This window comes from Dysidea avara, chromosome 6, assembly GCF_963678975.1.
Source record: "Dysidea avara chromosome 6, odDysAvar1.4, whole genome shotgun sequence".
Lineage (NCBI taxonomy): Eukaryota > Metazoa > Porifera > Demospongiae > Dictyoceratida > Dysideidae > Dysidea > Dysidea avara.
This window is the reverse complement of record NC_089277.1, coordinates 16,897,190-16,918,720: the sequence shown is the minus strand read 5'-3', so window position 1 is coordinate 16,918,720 and position 21,531 is coordinate 16,897,190. Positions and strand designations below refer to the sequence as shown.

The 21,531-nt window shown below is 38.2% G+C and overlaps 1 protein-coding gene across 1 annotated transcript in view; it reads left to right on the top strand.

Moving 5' to 3' along the window:
• LOC136259016 (mitogen-activated protein kinase kinase kinase 7-like) overlaps positions 1–18,812 on the top strand; it is a 32,646-nt gene extending 13,834 nt beyond the window's left edge. Inside the window, exons 8-18 of the mRNA XM_066052422.1 lie at positions 441–547; positions 6,860–6,917; positions 8,683–8,755; positions 9,670–9,736; positions 10,060–10,203; positions 11,790–12,575; positions 12,920–12,993; positions 13,734–13,793; positions 15,947–16,002; positions 18,325–18,385; positions 18,662–18,812. Coding sequence (XP_065908494.1) covers positions 441–547; positions 6,860–6,917; positions 8,683–8,755; positions 9,670–9,736; positions 10,060–10,203; positions 11,790–12,575; positions 12,920–12,993; positions 13,734–13,793; positions 15,947–16,002; positions 18,325–18,385; positions 18,662–18,730 — 1,555 coding nt within the window. The 3' untranslated portion in view covers positions 18,731–18,812. The remainder of the gene's footprint in view (positions 1–440; positions 548–6,859; positions 6,918–8,682; positions 8,756–9,669; positions 9,737–10,059; positions 10,204–11,789; positions 12,576–12,919; positions 12,994–13,733; positions 13,794–15,946; positions 16,003–18,324; positions 18,386–18,661) is intronic.
• The last annotated feature ends 2,719 nt before the right edge of the window (positions 18,813–21,531 follow it).

The following is a 21,531-nucleotide window of genomic DNA, read 5'->3' as shown; positions in this document are numbered from 1 at the left end:
TTGCAAATTGGCACCTTGTGTTGTCAGCGAAAAGAACTGGAACACAGAGGAGGACAAAGGTAGGTCCATTGTACATACTGCAGTTGGCGAAAAAGCACATCTCGGGATGAAGCAATGTCAAGCAGTGAAAAAATCAAGTGCATTGCCTTATCCATTGTTGAGTTATGCTTGGCTGAAGGCATCAGTTAGCTGGTCAGTAGAAAATTCAGTTAAATAGGAAATTTTAAAATTTCATAGAGACTTGTTCAAAGGGGTTGGGGTCACTCTGAAGACATTTTTGGGCTTGGCTATGCCTAACCAATACTGCCAAGCGGTTATGAAGGAAATTTGAGGCTGGTTTTAGGGTGATATTTTTGGGCAAGAAAGCCCAAAACTGCATAATTCCTAATATACAGTACTACCTTACTGTGTGATACTTTACATTGTTTGATTGATTGTAGTTTTGCAGTTGTCTTCTGGGAAATGCTGAGTAGGAAGATCCCTTTGCTGCAAGCCAATGGTGAGGGAGAAGAGAATCACTTCAGCCTGCTATATGCCATTGCTAAAGGTAAGATGTGTGTTGTTACAAGTAGTAGGGTAGTCGACTGATAATGGTGTGTTATGGCATAACGAAAAGATGTTTGTTTTATGATGTATGAGCAGCCATAAAGTGCAAGAATTGTTAGGACTGTGCCACACACGTGACACTCGGGATACCGTTTTCTAGTAATTGGATAGTTGAGGTATGTGTATTCAGAAATGCTCGTGTCATTCTTTTTACTGACATGGTATGTGTTAGTCGTAACTGTGTTACAACAAAAAGTGAACAAGTGCAAGGAAGAGTAAGAAACTTTAGGTCTATGCCGAATTGTATCTTCACATGTTGTCATGATCTTGACAATGGGAACCTTCTTCAGTCTCTTCTTATCATACATTTCATCTCTTGACTTCTAACAAAACAATACAACAGCCCAGCTTTCATTGTGTACAGAGAATATTCTAGAACTATCCTGCTAAGTACAAACTAAAAATTTACACTATTTGTGACTGTCTCTGGGAAAACCGGTCTTATCGCCCATTTAAAAGTATCGAGAAACGTCGGTTTTAAATATTCTGTGTGCTGTAGCTGGCCAATGGTGGTAGCTACGCATACCGAATTTTCACACGTTTCACAACAATTTCTTACCTTCCTGATCATCCACTGAAGAAGTAGTCAACAGCTAAGTTTCCCGCCATTTTAGATAGTTTTTAAACCGAGGTTGTCTGTAGCAGGCGAGCTCCAGAAGGGTGGGAGGCGGGGGCCCTGGAAGGCGGGCAAGATGGTGTTCAAAAATTGAAAAGAGACGTGCTGGGATGAATTAGGCCAAGTTATAGGCCATTCAGGGCTCAGAACTGGCTAAAATGAAAGGAAATTTACAGCACAGGTCATTGTCCAACACCACAGAGCTGTACAGCCACACACAGCCATCTCCTGGTTGGCCAGGGCTCCATCAAGACCCCAGACCACTCGTACGGCTCGCCACTGTGCTCTAGAAAGGCAGCCAGCAAAAGCAGACCACTCTACTCTGGTCGACTGTGGCAGTGAAACTTGATAGTGCATTCATTAAGCTTTGTGTTTGTATGAAAAAATCAAACTTCCTGTCTTGGGCGATAAGAACGGTTTTCGTAGATCCAGTCACATTTGCTGATCTGCTGACTCACTGCTGACATGCACAAGACATGATTAATCATGTTATGATTAATGTTGAGCCTGATCAGTCATGTTAGTAGACATGATAATTCATGTATCTCTGAGGTACGTGCTCCAAATAGAGCAGAGTATACATCAACTATAGTGAGGACCATAGCGCATCGATAAGTGCTGAAACAAACTGGAGTAGTGCATGATATATTAAATCACATTAAAACAATAAGAAGTGTTATATCTCTACTTTGCATTAAGTATATGTTAAAGCATTGCCACGAGTGCTATATCTAAAGTGCAACGCGCTAATAAAGCACAAGGCGAAGCCGAGTGCTTTGTTAGCATCAAGACCAAACGCCAAGTGCTTTATATTTCATATAGCACAAGTAAGGCAATGCTTTAAATGATTTATGGAACTTTCTTGTCATGTAGCTTCACCATACACTAGGACTCGCAATTAACACGTGTTACACGAAATATTAGCAGCCAGAATGCACACAAATTAGTTTAACAAAGTAACTCGCGTGTGGTTCACCATAGTTTGGCATAGTAGACATTCATCGTGTATATTGGCAGGTTTTGGTCACATTACACAATCCGTTCTATTGTGACACATGATGAAGTATTTCTGTGATATCTCCAGGACTTGTCCGTTTACATTAACAGCAATGCTACCTTCTCCCACCCATCATCGAAGCATTTAGGTATGTCTATGAAGGCATTCCAGTGGTATCACTTGTGTTGACTGGGGTGATTGACCAGTCAGTGCGGCGAGGGCTATCAGCCTTTACTGGCTTGGGTGGTTAGTTGTACTGGCGTGAACGTCGCAAGCTATTAGCCTGCAGTAGAGCACATGGGCAACTGCTTTATTGTCCACAAAGAGTGCTTTGCTTGTACAGTAAAGCACTCTTTGTGGGCAGTAAAGCACTCTTTGTGGACAATAAAGCACTGTGATTTTCACCTGTGAAAAAATCATCCTTGCAACAGCCCAACATATAACACACTAAGTGATTTCTTCCATGAGACATTGTTTGCAACTGCAGCACCTGAGGAGGGATAGGTGAAAACAGTGACCAAGAACCAGGTATAAACATTCTGCAAATGCACCACACTGTACGAAGTCTGATTGTTGAGTGAAACTTGCTTAGCTGATAATTGCTATTTCCCCGGAATATTTGTTTGCACAGTGTTTCTAAACTTTGGTAGCTATAGCTAGGCGACATAATAGACTAGTGTGCTCATTGTGAAGCGAGTGGTCTATTAATTCAGACACACTTTTTTAGAGACCCTTATAGTTAGTAATTGGTGTCACACAATGTGATGAAAAGGTGGATTGGCCATTCAAGACTGCTTTTTTTAAATTTTATTTGCAGAGGTACCTAGTACAAGTATAAAACATTGTGGAGTGTGTAAAATTCCCAATAAGAGTTGGATCCTGCCAGTCCAGTCCCAGGTTCTCTGTTTTTACCTACCCCAGCATAAATGTCACAAGTTCCTTTTGGAATGTGCTCCTAGTAGCACACCTGTACAAACTTGCATTTGTATACCCAGCATCGATCATGGGTGGGTATAAATAGGTGGCTGTTATGTGTAGCCATCAGTTGGTCTCTGGAGTGGATTTCAGAAGTTTTAGCTGAAACTGGACTGATTATTTTCATCAGATTGATGGATCAAGATCAAGATAAATCTCATGAAGAGTCTTTTGCATTGATGGATCAAAACAAATCTCTTGTCAACCTGTTAACACTTCCTACAGAGTTGTTAGTTTACATCATCTCATTTTTATCTTCACTACATGACAGAGTAAAACTGAGATGTGTTTCAAGATGGTTGAGGTGTGTGATTGAAGGAACACCATCATGGTGGAGGGAGTTTGTGTGGCCTTATTGTGACAGTCGTGAGGAATGTAGTGTGAAGGAGATGTTGAAGGTGTGTGGACAACATATCAAAGTGTTATCCTTTCCTTATAGTAGAGTAACATCAACAAGACTGGTAGAGATGCTGCAGTATTGTAGTAATGTACAACATCTTAGTCTACCATCAACCAAGTTAGATCCTGAACAACTAAGAATGACAATACATCATATGGGATGTCTACAAACACTAGGAAGTTTGGGTAAACGATGGTAGTGACATTAAGCAATTATTTCTTAATACTGGTCAATTGAGAGAATTTACAATAATTTCAAATATTTATAATTACAATCTATCTCCAAAGTTGTTTGAGCATTAGAAGGAATCACAATTCAGGCCTCCCAGTTTTAATGTTATTGTTCCAGCAGATTATCAGAGCACTAAATCGTTGGTCAGTTATGTCGCTCAATCTACCATCATTCCTACTGGTACTACTGCTAACTTCAAAGTGTACAATTCATATAGTAAAGTACCTTTAAACTTTTCTCGTACACTTCCATATTTTCAACTACAGGTTGAGGGATCTGGTAAAGTGACCATTCCATGTGTGATACTAAGTGACTTTGGTATATTGGAATTATACAATGATGTAGCATTGATAACTGATTGTCAGTATGGTGGAAGGACATTGTGTATGGTGAGGTATCACACTGATTATGATATTATGAGGCATAGAACTGATAATTACTTTGTGAGCAAGATCATGGACTCTATACATATTGGTAAATTCGGCAACCTTAGTTGTGTTACTCATGTTGATTTTTCTTACTGTTACTCACTTCGTTCTGGTCACTTGGAACAACTAGCTATTGCTTGTCCTAATCTTCAGAGACTCAACTTACAGGATTGCTATTGTTGTTTGGAAAGTCTACAAGGTCTACAGGCTATTGCTAGTCACTGTCACAACCTACAAGGACTAAACTTACTTGGTATATTATGTGTTTCAAAAGTGGAGGATCAGACACGATTGTGGGAAATATTGAGCAACATGAAGTTGACCCACTTGGGAGTGAAGTGTTGTGTTTTGAGATCACAAGCTGCTAACAAGGAAAAGTTGATTTGTTTGTATCAGAAATGTTGGACTATTAGAGGATTACAATGTAGTTATTGTCATCCACATCCGAGTGAAGATGAAGATTCATTAATGTTATCCTAGGGACTATAACACATCAATAAACAGTACTGAAACAAGCTGGAGTAGTGCACAATATTAAATCACAGTAAAACAATAAGAAGTGTTATATCCCTACTGTACATTTCCATTATGGTATCTTGAGCACAGTAGGGATATATATACAACACTTCCTTTTTTTTTTACTGTGAATTAATATCGTGCACTACTCCAGCTTGTTTCAGTACTTTTTATCGATGTGCTATGGTCCCTACTCTAATTGAAAATTCCAAATTTTTCTGTGTACTTGTTTGTTAACTTTTTTTGTAAATAATAATTATGACTGGTGAACTGATGCATATCGCATCTGAAATGGTACCACATGCCCCAATTATCGTCTGAAAAGTGAAGTATCCATTATGCTTCGTTGTCAGCTATGTTCAACCTGTTATGCAGCATTTTGAATGAAGAACTATTTGAAAAGTACCTCTGCAATCCACGCATATCGAAAGAAAGAAATGGTGCTGTGTGCCCCAGTTATAACAATTATCATCTGAAAAGTGAAGTATCCATTATGCTTCGTTGTTGGCTATGTTCAACCTAGTATGAATCAAGAACTGTTTGAAATACACCTCTGATATCAAAATAGCCACTATGACGAATACAGACGATTTCCATTACAAAGGGAAGCCATCGCGTGCTATCGCCAAATCGACACTTTTCGCTCTCTGCAAAGATGAATGGGACACAAAGGAGGACACTGGTAAGTCCATGATGATAGCATTGTACGTACTGCGGTATGCCAAAAGGCACCTGTCGGGCCGAAGCAACGTCAAACATTGAAAAAATCAAGCCTGTAGCCTTAGCCGTTATTGAGTTACGCTTGTCTGAAGGCATCAGTCAGTCAGTTGCTTACTTAATCAGTCAGCAGAAAATTCCATTAAATAAATTATTTTTAAAATTCCGTAGTAACTTGTTGAAGTTGTTTCAGGTCGATCTGAAAGCTTGTTTGGGCTTAGTTTTACCTAACCAATACTGTCTGATCGTCATTAGGGGAAATAGAGGCTTTTTTTTGGTGATATTATTTTGTCGGCCACGCCTACTCCTTTGTGGTCCCTACTATACACTACTATCATAGTGTATGATATATTTAAAAAATATGCTATAGTTAGCTGTATGTGCCTCTTTAAAAAAAAAAAATGCAGGACAAGACATGGAAAACTTTAGCTCTATGTGTGGCATACAACTCTGTAAAACTTGTAGTGGTTTATAAAGGAGTTTGTGGTCAAAAAATGTTTTTGAACAAATTTTTATGTGAGTCCAGTAGTCCAGTGTAGTGAATGGATACACCCAATAGTTAGTGAACTTCTTGTGGTGAAGAATACCCAATAAAGGGGCTGTAAATCAACAGTAACAGTATAGTGGTGAAAGCTTGTCTAATTATAAGTGTATTTCTTGGATGTTTTGAATACGTGTAAGGATCCAATATGGCGGATGGAGAAATGCTAGGAAAAACGATTGCAATGCCACCACTGATAAGATATGCATGAGATATTATCCCTACCAGGAGGATAGGCAATAGATATCATTGGTACTGCTAACCCAGCTTTGTTAACAATCCAAACTAATCTTACTTCAGTGAAGTATTTTTATTTATTTATTAAGGCTTTACAGTACAAGTGCTGAAGGTCTGTAGGACACCTGGTCCTACAGCCTGCTCAAAGACTTTAGCTACAGCCTGCTCAAAGACTTTAGCATAATGAAGCTTGTAGTGCAATTGTTTTTCAGCAGAACGTTCAAGTAATCTTGTAACGCTACAAAGTTGAAATGGAGAGTTTGATATTGCCACCTGCACATTAGACTTTCACTGTTTATCTAACTTTCCTTTGTAAAGTGTGTATTAACAATACTTCCGGTTCCTCTGTCTTACTTTGTAGCTTAATATCTCGGTATAATGACATAACTGAATTGTTAGAAAGGTGTTTTTGTGCATTTCATGATACAAACAATTCTTCAATAAAATGGAAAGTGAATTTTCCATTTCAGTGAAACTTTAACCAAGTACATATTTACAGAATTAAAAGCATATGTACTGAAAACCTGTAAGGAACAAATATAGAGTAATATACATATTGTATGTAATGATTTGTTTTGTGTCTACTTTTGTGTAGGAGCACGACCACCTCCTATTAAAGGCATACCAAAGCTGTTTTCAACTATGATTGAACGGTAAGCCGTACACACACACACACACACACACACAAACACACTACACATCCTTTATACAGTGAAACTTACAGAATATCATCTATAGTACGTACATGATAGGGATTCCATCAAAAATGACGGGCGCTACCTAAAATGTTTCCTTCAAAAATCATCCTAGAGACATCTTATGCCACCTTTACAGAATAATGTTAGTCCATCTAACATGAAATACAGCATTAAAAACAAGAAAACACTTACCAGTGACTGAATATGGATTTTTTTTTAAATTGCCAAAACTCGAAATTTGGTCTGCCTTACTCACTCACTGACCACAGTCACAAGCCTAGAGGCCAATGATCTGACAAAGTTGACACTTGTTTATTTATGCATCACCACATGTAGCCAGAGAAATATCCTCATATTTTGCAAAATAATCGAGTCACTTTTCACTAATCACGATATAACTTTTTCTCTATCACAATGTTTCTATCACGACTATCGTGATATACGATATATCGTAGCATCACTACTACATGGTTACCGTCTTCACATAATTAATGCAGACCATTACAAAATTATTTTTAGTGGTGCTACGCACAATGGTAGAACATTCGAAAATTAAATCTTCGAAATTTCTTTTAGCAGTTGCTCTTCTAGAATTTCCCCTTCGAAATTAACCTATTATACAATATCGTACAGGTTAATAAACTTTAAAACAATCTTTTACCACCATACGTGAGTACTATGGAGACTGTCCTAGTCCTTACTATATATATCATTGCTTCAGGTAGTGTTGGTGTACATACGTGCGTATACAAACAGTCCTTCATCTAGGAAATGACTAAAGAGGGGCAAAATACAATTTTATCAGAGTGGGGAAATGGTGTAAGTATCTCATGTGCAGCATCTAGACCTGCAGGTATGTCACCTGCAGGCATATAGGGGCCACGCCCACTAGACTGTCAGATTGCTTCCGGTGAATTCTCAAAAGCAGTACCTGAGAATAACATGACACTCCTGAAAATCTGTGCAGTTTAGTCTCTTGTAGATTACTTCTGGTACATTCTCAGGTACCTGAAAATGTGACATACTACTCCAGAATTTTTTTTTTGTATTTTAGATTGCTTCTGAGATACTTGAGAATATCATGTTGCTCCAGGATAATTTTGCATTTAGACTCTCATAGATTGCTTCTGCTGAATCCTGAGGCACTTTATTTAAACTATTGCTTAAAAGTTAAGGGGGGAGGGGACAAGAACTTTTCAAGAGGGAGGGAGGCAGTGCCCCCACCTTCCTAAATAAAATCCTGAGAAACACATGTGCACATGCATCACTCTTGCTCAGTAATTCTTAATGTGTTTATGTACCAAATCTTAGTATTGTGTTTGTCTACTTAAAGCTCAGCTTTTCAAGCATTGCAGTTTGCTATTTTCATTGCCAGTTCCGATAGGCTCTGGCACTACAAGAAAAAAATATGTGCACACTAACTCAATGTGTGCATGACAAACATTAAATAATAATTAAAAACATGTGTGCTCATGCCACGTGACTAGAATGAAAGGATATTATTGAATTTATTTAATAGAGAAATTGGTCACTATAATTTACTGCTGCAAGCCATTCCCCACCTGCTGTCGGACTGTTGCATGTGTCCTGTGGCCAGCACAATACACACTACATGCACATGGAAACTACTCACCATATGCAGACAGCCACACACAAACGTGCGAGCTCGCACACACATAACACACACACACACATTTGTCTGTTTCACTTTTACATGTAGTTGCTGGGATGAAGCTCCTGATAAACGTCCATCAACTGATGAGCTGGTAAAGAAATTTACTAACCTTAGTAAGGTGTGTGATACCGAGAATAAATAATGTATAGTAACCAAGTGGTGTATTACCCCGTGATCAATGATTACAAAGGATTTCAGTAATTGTTTGTTTATACATGCATACGTACGTGGCAACAAGTTTTTGCTCCCCAGTTGTTTGTGTTATTCAACCAAGCATTCAACAGTTGTTGTACAAGGAAAGTGTAGTAAGGACCCCAGATAACTCCAGCTTGCTCTTTTAAGCAGTACCATATAAAATTCCAAGCCTCTAGCAAAATGCACCTTATCATGTGCTATGGTGCATTTTGCTACGCCTTCAGAGTTCTGGCACTTGGAAGCACCAGAACTCTAACATTAGCTATTCAAATTCAACACTATTGTCTTTTCAATTGGTTTACTGGCTGAATTGGACTAAATATAGCCTCCGTTTATGGCAATATAAACCAAAAATTACTGAAATATCCATGTCAATCATTAAGTAGGGGGTGAGACCCCAATCTGGTAGTAAGTATGTATGTGTGTCTGTGTGTGTGTGTGCACCTCTGTGTGTGTACACACACATTGAGCTGAGTCCTCGAAAAAAACATTTAAGAACTCAAGGATGGAATTACACAAGTTCTTGAAATTTGGCTTGTTTATAGTACTGCTTGATTCACTAAAGTCATTTCATTCAAATGTCTGGTATGATACATGTACAAATAAAATATCACTATAATGTTTTCTATGAAGAAGCCATAAAACTGTGTAGTGTGTTGTCTTTTTCCTGAACAATGGAGCCAAACCACATGTACATCTTACATTTCTGTACTGTCCTGTACACTTGTGCTGTTGTGTATATAATACAGGTAGAAGTGGTGCTTGTTTCATCAACCATTCATGTGTATGTCCATTCTAGATGTTATCATTTATACTTTGGTGTTTTTCTTTGTGCAGCATTTCAACGCTCAAGAGTCACTGTTACGAAGGAATGTCTATGGCAAGCATGTGTCCTATGACCCTGGTCAGTAATGATATCTCTGTACTGTAACTGTATACAATGAAACCACATCTTTTTGGACACCTTGCTTTAGTTTCCTTGTAATTTGATGTTGTTGTTTTTTTATATCTGTGTGTCCTGACTAACCAGGGGTCCACATTTCAGGGTGTCCTTTTCATGGGATTCCACTGTATGTATGTGTAACACTTGAGCATGTTAGGTAATGGTTTTAATGGTTGACAACTGTGAATGCTGGCTAGTGGTTATGTAACTCTTTTGTCACGCATGCAAAAGCCACTTAGAACATTGCACATAGGCGAAGTCACTAAAATTTCTCCCTTTTGTAGCCAAAGTGAAGCACTTATCAAGCCTCACATCACACTCTCAACCATTCGCAAGCTTGGTATCGGGTACACAGGTGAAGAAGGTACCCACCCAAGTGGAGAACCCTAGCTACCAGTCACCAGCTAATTCAGCTGCCAGCAACACTGGTAAGCTGAGTGTAAATCTATTGTGTATGTGTGTGTGTGTGTGTGTGTGTGTGTGTGTGTGTGTGTGTGTGTGTGTGTGTGTGTGTGTGTGTGTGTGTGTGTGTGTGTGTGTGTGTGTGTGTGTGTAGAGGTGTAGCAATACAAAGTTTACGTGTACTATGTTTAGTGTATAGTCTACGTACAGTACAAGTGATATACGTATGTGCACATTGCATAAAGAGTATGTATGTGCAAGGCATAAAGTCACAGTACAGTAGGACCTCCATTATCCGAACACCTGTGTGCCAGTTAAATCATAAAAGTGTTCAGATAAGTGAATTTGTTTGGATAAATGAAGCCCATTCATTTGTATAGGGAGCTCTGTTCAACTACTCTAATAGAACATACACTATTCTAATAAAACATTCACCTTATGACGAAAACTCTAATAGAGCAGTCACTTATACTGTTCAGATGATCGAGATTCGGTTCTATTGTATGTGCGTGCACAAGTAGTTAGTGTGTGTAGTTGAATGGCTTCTTGCAGCAGCATCCATATGGTAAGCTTGATGGGTGGCATTGTACTTCTAAGTTTATTTGATTACTTTTGTAATAAAGTGCACTTTTTTTGAAGATTTTTTAATGTAGCACACATACAATACAATGTTCCAGATTTTAAAATTATAAACTTTTTACTGATGTGTAGATTTTAGGGATTTTCATTTATAAGGTAGAAATAAGTGAGGTGAACAACCGTGATAGCAGCGACACAGTGGTTAAGTATTTGAGTGTTTAATATGGAGGTCCCTGGTTCGAACACAAGTTTCTTCTTGACATTTTCATGCACCTTTTATACCCCACAGTGACTGCTCTACTAAAGTATTTCGACCCCACAATTTACAGTGTTTGGTTTATGCCTTATAACTCTATAGCTGTCAATGCAATTTCTTTCAAATCACAAAAGGTTTAAGCTATGATGGTTAACCTGTATGCATACTGATTTTGAGTTACAGTTTACCCTGTAGGCGTGACAATAAGTTGGCCTTTTGTAATGGAAATAATCGTTCCTAGCTCTATTATCAGATTTGCACCAAGCTTGGTAAGTGATTGTGCCTTAATACACTCTTAAAGTGTACCAAAGCTCAAGAAAATCTAACTACGCATTTGCATTTTTGGGGGCCCCCTTCCTTTCCCAAGCCTCCTACACAAAGAAAAAGAACAAAAATTAAGCCAAATTTTGAAGGCTCATATTTCACAACTGCGTTAGGCAACCTTGCTCAAATTTGCTATATGGGGTGTTGAAGGTGGCGGTCTTTTGCAATATAAAAATGATTTCAATTCGAGAAGGGAGCACAGAGTTACGCATGCATGAAAATTGTATTTTGTTTCTTCCTGTAACATACTTACGGTGTGGCGCACTGGCTTTCTTGGCCACACAACACACTACCATGTGTCTTGATCATATATACGTACACTCTTATGTACACAGTGCATAATGCAGTTTGTGTAAAACTAAACATGCAGTGATATTTTAACTTTTGTAGTGTAACCCTTACCTAGTTATGTACTGATTAATAGTGTATCACTATTAATACTGTGTTGTTTAGGTGACAAGGATGATGAAGCCAGCAAGGTGAAAAGCAAAATGGCTGATGAAGCAATAGAAGATGTCACTAAGAAAACATCCAATATGCAGATAGCTCCCACTAGTGGTGATGATAAAAGCAATGATGATAAAAGCAGTGATGTAATGAGTAGTGAGGAACAGCCAGCCACATTGACTGCAGGAGAAGCTAAAGCCACTCCAGCTCCAGGTCCCCCCACTCAGTCTCAGCCTAATGAAGTTGGCTTGGCATCACCCAGCAAAACAAGCACCCTGCATACCAATGCTGATAAGACTATGGATCATGAATCACATCACCGTGCACATCCTCCACTGCAGCACCAGAGTATGTCTGCGTCAGCCGTGCTGCAAACAAATGCAGATATTTCTCAGCCACTGTCACCAGGTGGGCCTCGCTCAGCCCCACCACACAAGCATGCTGCCATGGGAAAGCAGTTCAGTTCTCCACTGCCTAACATTCCTAATATTCCTAGCAGTGTTCCTGAAGAGGCTGCAAATGAAAAGCCCACGGTCTTCAGCCAGTTTAGTGAGACACCTTTGAAAGGGACCTACCAGTCTCAGATATCATATGCTGATCTGCCTCAGTATGTGAACAGTGAGAAGAAGGTGTCTGTAGAAGAACATGAGATCATGCAGAGACAACAGCTACGCTTCAAGAAGATTGAGGAACGAGAAAAATCCAAACCACCTCAAGCTTTAGAAACCTACAAAGATCCTTACACTTATAAATCCGGAGAAAGGATGCAGGCAAAGCAGAAACGTTCTCAGGGTTAGTTTATATGCCTGTATGTGTTCCAATAGAGTAATCCTGAAAAGTTAATAAGACATGTAGAAATTATGTTGTCACTATTATAATGATGCTTTTATTTTTATATGTGTATTTTAAGCCACAACTATCATACTGGCCTACCCACTGCCTGAATGTAATTGTAACTGCTATAGACAATGTGTTAAGTATTGTTTTGTTAAAGGTGCGTGCGTGCGTTTGTGTGTGTGTGTGTGTGTGTGTAGTTAGCTTATCTCATCAGTAACTGATAGGTTAGGCTGATGTTCATTTACTGCCAAATATTTGACCATGTATATGTACTCAAGAAAGTTAATACTGTTTTATAGGTTCTTACAGCTATCGTAAGGCACAGCCTGGGTCTAAACATCACATCACAGAGCTGGATGATGCAGAACTACAGGTGTGGTAGGTGTTGTGTAATGAGAATTGTACTTGGTACATCCTTCGTAATGTTAAAACATACTCATACACTTACATTTTATACACGTGTACATCATGTGTGTATAGTACGCGTGACCAATTTCAGTACAGTGAGACCTACTCACTGTATAAGGTCACCTGTCCAAACTGGCTAGCCATTGTAATGTGTTATTGTGTGCACAAAGTGACCAGCCACCTGCTTAACACGGTCAGAAAATTTGGCTCAAAAGCATGTCATTATATAATTACTTAGATGTTTGTTCCATAACACTGACTGTGTTCAAGGTTTGTAAATAACAATTTACATGCCACAAAGCTAATAAACACTAGGGCAGGGTTGTGCCCATAGTGGTCGGCAGTGGTCGGTACCGACCACCACTCAAATAAAATAGCCACCACTACCTCTCACCAACCACTATACAGAATCACCTGTGACATACAAAGTTAAGGCCCCACACTACTTTTCTTGACCCAACTTTATTTCTTGTAGCCACCACTACTCTAAACCTAGGAACATCACTGTTAGGGATATAGACTTTTTTACCTTAGCTGTCATGAAATTAACCCCATCACTGGTGGTACTAATTCCGACTCAATGATAGGTCACAAAACTGTACGTGACCACATCTGCCCACTTGTTAAGTTGTGTACTGAGAGTGTGTGGGTTATGACAATGATATCAACTGATTTGTAACCACAAGTGTTGGATTGTGTTTGTAGCCAATTGTGCCTGTGGAGGACAACAAAGAATCTGAGGTTGTTTATCACCAATACAAAGAGGTGGGCATCTTTTAAGTGTGCTCATGTATATTGTGTATGTTTATGTTAAAATGTTAAGTAATATTACATATCACTGAATCAATATTATTAGCTTGTATGCTTTAACAGTTACTCCTGCTTGTTGGTAATGTATAAATTTACTAAAGCTTGTAAGCAACGGAAGTGCATGATGTAAGGTGTGCAATGTGTTGGATGATGTAATGTGGCAAGGTTGTTGCACAATCCACTACGCAATGGGCTGGTTAGCTTTATTGTTGTCATTAATGGAGAGCAGCCCGGAAGTATGTACAGTATTGTTAAGCTCAAACAAACTTAACTTTGAAGTTTAAACACCAGCCTACTTAGTCTGGCGCTGCCCGTCCCGTTGCAAAAGGTAGGGGTATGGTGAAATGCAGATACTAATCATTTCTATCGCTCAGATTCAGCAGTAGCCAATTAATGCATGCCAATGACATTCACACACAAATCGCCTTGGCAACAGAATACTTTCGTTCAAATTGAAGGGCAATCATCTGACATATTAGCAGTTACGTACGCTGTCTAATTGAATTCCTTTTGAAATGATATGGGATCTGTATTTCACCAGACCCTTACTTTTTTCGAAGTGCCGGACAGCGCCAGACTGCAGCCTACTAAGTTGTCTGAAGATGTGTTTTGCAAAATTGATGAGGTCATAAGTATGCACTGGCTCTGTGCAAAAGATCCTCTGACAGTTCATTAAATGAGATGATTGAGTCTACTATTCACAAGGCACTGGATAATGTCATGGGTCAGTTAATTTAGTTAATTGTTCACACCGACATAACCAGCAATCATTAAAATTTTACTGCACCAGAATAAATTTCATAATCTATCAATGGAAAGTCTGGATTGTTCTACCGTAGAGTCAGGTTGTTAAGTGTAAGCACTTATAGTTTTTGGAGAAAGCTTTTGTAAAAATAATACTATTGGTTAGGCGTATGATTAATAATTATCTTGTGTTTAACACGGAATCACTATGCTGTATTAGAGTAGTTTGTGGTCATCACACCAGTGTATAAGGATATTTGACTCCATTTCTGGGCAAAATTCTTTGTGATAAACAAAAGTATTGCAATCCAGAAGGCTGAGTATGTATACATAGTGAAGGGAGACCTCAAGGAGAAGTAAGTGCTTGAGAAGACATTAATTTTCCAGCTTTTCTTCCCAAGTGTAGTTTTGTCACGTGTTCAGCCTTGCATTGGTCCATGTGCACTAATCATTCATGGTTAATCACAAGAAATGTGTATGCCCTTAACAAATAATATGTACTTAATAGACACATGCGTTTAGCAATCCGACTCTACGATATGCATGTTGTATTAAGAGGTGCTCAGAAAAATATGTGCTAGAGTACTACTTACAAGGAAAAATTAGAATTTTTAAGTTCAATTAGGAATCAAAGTAGTTGAAACAAGTAACACCTACACCAGCACTACTAGTGGACATTTAATCTCCACTTCAGTCTATACGGTCAATGACTAAATTAGCGCTTAAATGTCCACTAGTATATCTAGATGTAGGCGACCTTCCTTTTACTACTTTTTTTTTTTTGATCCCTTAAATTCCTTGTACTTGTCTGTAACATTGTTATGACTGGTGAACCAACACATACCACTTTAGAAGAAAGAATGGTGCCCAAGCCCTCAACTACCAAATACTGAAATAGCTGAAAATATGCTATGTTCAGCCCGTTATGCAGTGTTACAAACAAAGAACACTACGATTAGAACCTCTGCAATCAATCCGGAAAGCTCTGATGATTCCCATTGCAAATTTAGGGAAGCCATCATGCAGCACTACTGCAAATCAACACATCGCATTGTCTGCAAAGATAAATGATACACAAAGAAGGACACACAGCATGAAGCTTGCATCGTACGTACTGCGGTATGCCAAAAGGCATATGTCGGGATAAAATGATGTCAAACACTGAAAAAAAATCAAGCCTGTAGCCTTAGCCATTATCAAGCTATGCTTGTCTGAAGTCAGTCAAGCATTCAATAGTGTTTGTTTGTTTGTTTTGTAGCAACCTATTGGAAGCATTTCAGTTCACCCCTTATTCACAGTTTAGCTGTTATGGATTAGATATGTATTAACATAGTATGTGGTGAGGTTGTTTATTTATTCCTTAGAGTGCCCACAAGCTTGTCACTGCTAGACAGGAATTCACTGAAGTACAGTTGAGATTGTAAGTAATAAACTACATGCTGTGTATATACACAAGTACACAAAAAATGGAATTTTCAAGTAGAGTAGACATTGATAAATAGTACTGAAACAAGCTGGAGTAGTGCATGCACGATATTAAATCACAGTAAAACAATAGAAAGTGTTATATCCCTACTGTGCTCAAGATATCATAATGGAAATGCACAGTAGGGATATAACACTTCTTAAACCCCAGTGTGTGGGAGTATCAAAGTGCCGCGCTGGGTTATAACTACCATACAGCTAGACAGAGCGGCGCTGCTACTGTACGATATATTAGTTATCACCCAGTGATAACTAACTTATCACCCTGTTGCGGAGCCACTCAGTCTCTTTCGTGACATCATAATAACCGCGAATGACATTGTTTACCGATGGAACAAAGAGCCAAATAAGGAAATATTGATACAAAACACACCAATACAGTACTTAAAACTACCTAAATCTTACAAGAAAACTGTTAATCCTTTACACAATAACACTACAAGTTACCAATACGATAGTTTAACAAATGTCAAGAATAGTACATGACGATTTTCGCTCCAGCAATCACTCGCAACGGTCACTATGGTGAAGAACTAACTTCCTCTAGCTTCATCGTTCTATCTCGGACTATGATAGCCACTTGTTGGTCTTTATTTTTCTCTTGCACACCATGCGACAACACTATACCAATTTCTGACGAAGGCGAATCGTACCTGGAACCGCTGCTTCATAACACCGCCCTTCGCTACAGTTTGTAGGCAGTATGTAAGGTCTCTCTTGTGGCTACGAAGTAGAATCTCCACACAATTCGGACGAAATCTTGAGCACAGTGGGTAAGTCCATGAAAAATGCATTGTACGTACTGCAGTATGCCAAAAGGCACCTCTTGGACCGAAGTGATGTCAAACAGTGAAAAAATCAAGTCTGTAGCCTTAGCCATTATCAAGTTACGCTTGTCTGAAGGCATCAGTCAGTCAGTCAGTCACTAGAAAATTCTGTTAAATAATGTTTTATTAAATTTTGTAGCAACTTGTTGAAAGCAGTTGTAGCAACTTGGTAAAAGTGAGGCTAGTTTTTAGGTGATGTTTTTCATGTGCCACGCCCACACCTTTGTCGTCCCTACTATAGACAAGTATTTCAAAAATTTGGAATTTATAACTAGAGTAGGGACCATAGTACATCGATAAAAAGTACTGAAACAAGCTGGAGTAGTGCACAATATTAAATCACAGTAAAACAATAAGAAGTGTTATATCCCTACTGTGCTCCAAGATACCATAATGGAAATGTACAGTAGAGATATAACACTTCTTATTGTTTTACTATGATTTAATATCGTGCACTACTCCAGCTTGTTTTAGTACTTTTTATCGATGTGCTATGGTCCCTACTCTAATTATAAAATTCCAAATTTTTTGAAATACTTGTCTGTTAACTTCTTTTTGTAAATAATATTATTATGATTGGTGACGCATACTGCATTTGAAATGGCGCCGCGCACCCCAGCTATATCGTCTGAAAAGTGAAGTATCCATTACACTTCGTTGTTGGCTATGTTCAACCCATTACACAGCAGTATGAATCAAAAACTGTTTTAAAAACACCTCTGCAATCGAAGTAGCTACAATGAAAAATATGGACGATTTTTGTTACGAAGGGAAGCCATCATGTGCTACCACCAAATCGATACTTTTTGCTGTCAGCAAAGATGAATGGGACATAAAGGAGGACACTGGTAAGTCCATGAAGAATGCATTGTACGTACTGTGGTATGCCAAAAGGCACCTCTCGGGCTGAAGCAACGTCGAACAGTGAAAAAATCAAGCCTGTAGTCTTAGCCATTATCGAGTTACGCTTGTCTGAAGGCATCAGGTAGTCAGTCAGTAGAAAATTCTGTTGAATAAAAAAAATTTTTTTAATTCTGTAGCAAGTTGTTGAAAGCATTTCGGGTCGATCTGAAAGCTTGTTTGGGCTTAGTTTTACCTAACCAATACTGCCTCATCGTCGTCTGGGAAAACAGAGGCTGTTTTTTGGGTGATGTTATTTCGTGGGCCACGCCTACTCCTTTGTAGTCCCTACTATACAGTTACTATCGTACTGTATGATATCAGTAAAAATATTGAAGGGCAAACTATTCACTGTTTCTGTGAAACTAAATCAGCAAAATTCTGATATAACAATAAATTCAGTGCTTCACTATATCCTTTATGCAATCTCAAGAGTACTTTTATTCTAGAATTTAGTACCTCAATAGTTTCTAGCCATTTAATATATGTAACAAGCAATTGCTGAATGTTAATTATCTTTTGCTGTACAGACAGAGCCTTGATGAGCAAGTAGAACAACATGAAAAGTATAAAGCACTAGTGGACAAGGCGGTGAGTTCTGCATAAACTTCTAAAGCAAAAATTTATTTGAATAACCACTATTGTAATTCCCCAAGCTAACTACCTCAGTGATACACACTAAACCACTGCCCTTAATTTACAAGGGGCTATAGATACTATAGGTTATCCATGATACTTTCATACATACGTTTGAAGATTAGAAGTGATATGTTGATGATCACTAACACAGGGAGATGTGTAGAATATGTACTTTGTCACTTGAAATATATAACGAAAAATGAAATCAATTACATTTTTATCTTGTAGGATCACTTGATGAAGGAACATGCAAGGCTGAAAAAAGAATTGGATAAATTGAATTCGGATGCTAATTAATATGGCTAAATATATTTTTTAATTTCTTTTGTATAGTATTGTACTTATACAGTGTAAGTTTATTTTATAGTTTAGTGTGTTACCAAGTTTGTTACAATAGTGTGGCAGTAGACAGCTAAATTTTGTCTGGGTTACCTCAAGGTACTGACTCTTGGCTCATTGGTTTTTCACAAATGATATTACTGTACTAGTATATCCTCTCATTTATGCTTGTTTGCTGATGGCTGCATACTATATTGACCCATCACCTCCTTTAGTAACATTCATACCAACAAACTTAGCATGATTACTTGAACATGAGGACACCTGGTATGAACACTTGATAATGGTCCCAAGTATAGTTTACTTCAAATTACTTAGTTTCATACGTGGAGTAGTCACTTGACCAGATCCCTCAACCTGTAGTTGAAAACGTGGAAGTGTAGGAGAAAACTTTAAAGAAGCATGGGTGCAACAGGTGCTGGAACAATCCCACAAAATTTAAATACACTTGCCGTGATTACATGATCAGATAAGACTCACCAAACTAGATGATGATTCCTTTGTTGCATCTTAAATAAAAAAGTGGTGCTGATGTGATTTAGATGGAATACAAAAAACAATGGAATCTGGAATGCTATGCAGAGAGTATTATCCATGGCCAACCAGTTATAACGATTATGAAGGTGACCAGAGTGATGACACAGCAAACACTGCTGGTACCACTAGCAATATTAAGAGTTTGTGCACTGACTGTATGTATGTGTATTTGTGATAAAACCATTATAGCGTTTAAAATCAGTTCCTCCCTATTTTTTGATCCCTGTTACTGTTGCAACAGCACAGAGGTCTAGTGTACAAATAGTTAAAGCTTGTTTGGGAGTACTTGTCATCAGAACAATTTGCAGCTAGATCCTATAAAATCTCCAGGACCTGATAAAATTCCAAGTAAATTGTTAAAGTTCCTTGCTGAAGAAGTCTCACCTTGTCGACATTACATTGTTATTTCTTCATTACTATATGCAAAGCACAGTGCTAGCTGACTGGAAGAAAGCTTCTGTATATATACCCTTTATTTAAGAAAGGAATCCAAAAATATCCTGCCAACTACACACCAGTCTCTTTAACTAGCTAGTACATGCAGTAAAATTACATCATGTCACATCTAGAACCACATGATATAGCACATCAACAATTTGGTTTCCGCAAAGGATACTCTGCTGAGCTCCAACTTTTACAAAGATCTTGCCTTAACTTTGAACAATATTAGTCAATTTTAGTAAAGCATGCATAATAAGCATTTGATAGAGTACCTCACTGTCATTTACTTCTAACATTATGGTATTAGGAACTCTGTTCTACTCTGGATTCAATCCTTTTTATAAAATTGTACACAGCAGGTCATTTGTGGTGGTTGTTCTAGCACTGCAAATGATGTAAGTGGTGTGCCTCAAGGATCAGCCTGCTGTTTCTACTATATGGCAATGACATCCTTAACAACACACTGCCTGTATGTAGATGATTGCATTTTATATAGACAAATTTACTCCTCTGCCGATGCAGCTACTTTACAGAATGATTTATTAAAGCTTGAAGAATGGGGAAATATTACTGAACATTGATAAGTGTATGGTTCTAATTAACTTTGATAAGGAGGCCATTGATTACAAGTTACACATTGCATAGCCTACCTCTAGCATCAGTCAACACTAACACATGCAGCAAAGTATTATAGGTGTAAGGTGTCACAATAGATTCTGATTGTCAGTATGGTGGAAGGACATTGTGTACGGTGAGGTGTCTAACTGATCACTTTAATTTGTGAAAAAGAGTATGGACTCCAGAATTGCAAGATTTGGCAACCTTAAGTGTACATGTGTTACTTATTTTGATCTTGATCAATGTTCCTCATTTTGTTCTGGTCACTTGGAACAACTAGCTATTGCTTGTCCTAATCTTCAGAGACTCAACTTACAGGATTGCTATTGTTGTTTGGAAAGTCTACAAGGTCTACAGGCTATTGCTAGTCACTGTCACAACCTACAAGGACTAAACTTACTTGGTATATTGTGTGTTTCAAAAGTGGAGGATCAGACACGATTGTGGGAAATATTGAGGAACATGAAGTTGACCCACTTGGGAGAAGAGTATTGTGTTTTGAGATCAAAAGCTGCTAACAAGGAAAAGTTGATTTGTTTGCATCAGAAGTGTTGGACTATTAGAGGAATACAACTATATGATGATTGTTGTGTAAAGGATTTTACAAATAATGATGATACATTGTTACCCTATTTTCCATTACTAAACTATTGTTATTGTTTTTCAGTCATATTCGGCCGTATATTGCCCACTATTGTGATTAGTAGCCGTACTAAACTAAAAATATTCTATTGTAATTACCTAGAATACTACCACAACCTCTACTAACCTTAGCCCGTAATCATAATCTACAACAGTTATACATTCATTCACCAAACACTAATGTTCCTGATCACTTCATGACCTCAGTTTCAGCTCATGGTGGACTGGTACATGTAGTTATGATGGTAGGACATGTGAAGGTATAACATCTCTTGTGAGGAATTCTCCCAAACTGATAACATTACAATTGTGTGCAAATCAAGTGGATGGGAATGTGGAGAATTTTAATGCCTCACTAAAGAAGATGTTTTGGAACAGAAAATTGTTCACTACATGTTGAAGAGAAATTGACATGATATCAAAGCAGTTTTAAGGGAACAAGGCTCAGATCTTTTACCACTTTTGGACAGGACAAAGCACATTTTTAATACATTCATTGCGTACACTTGACATGATCATAG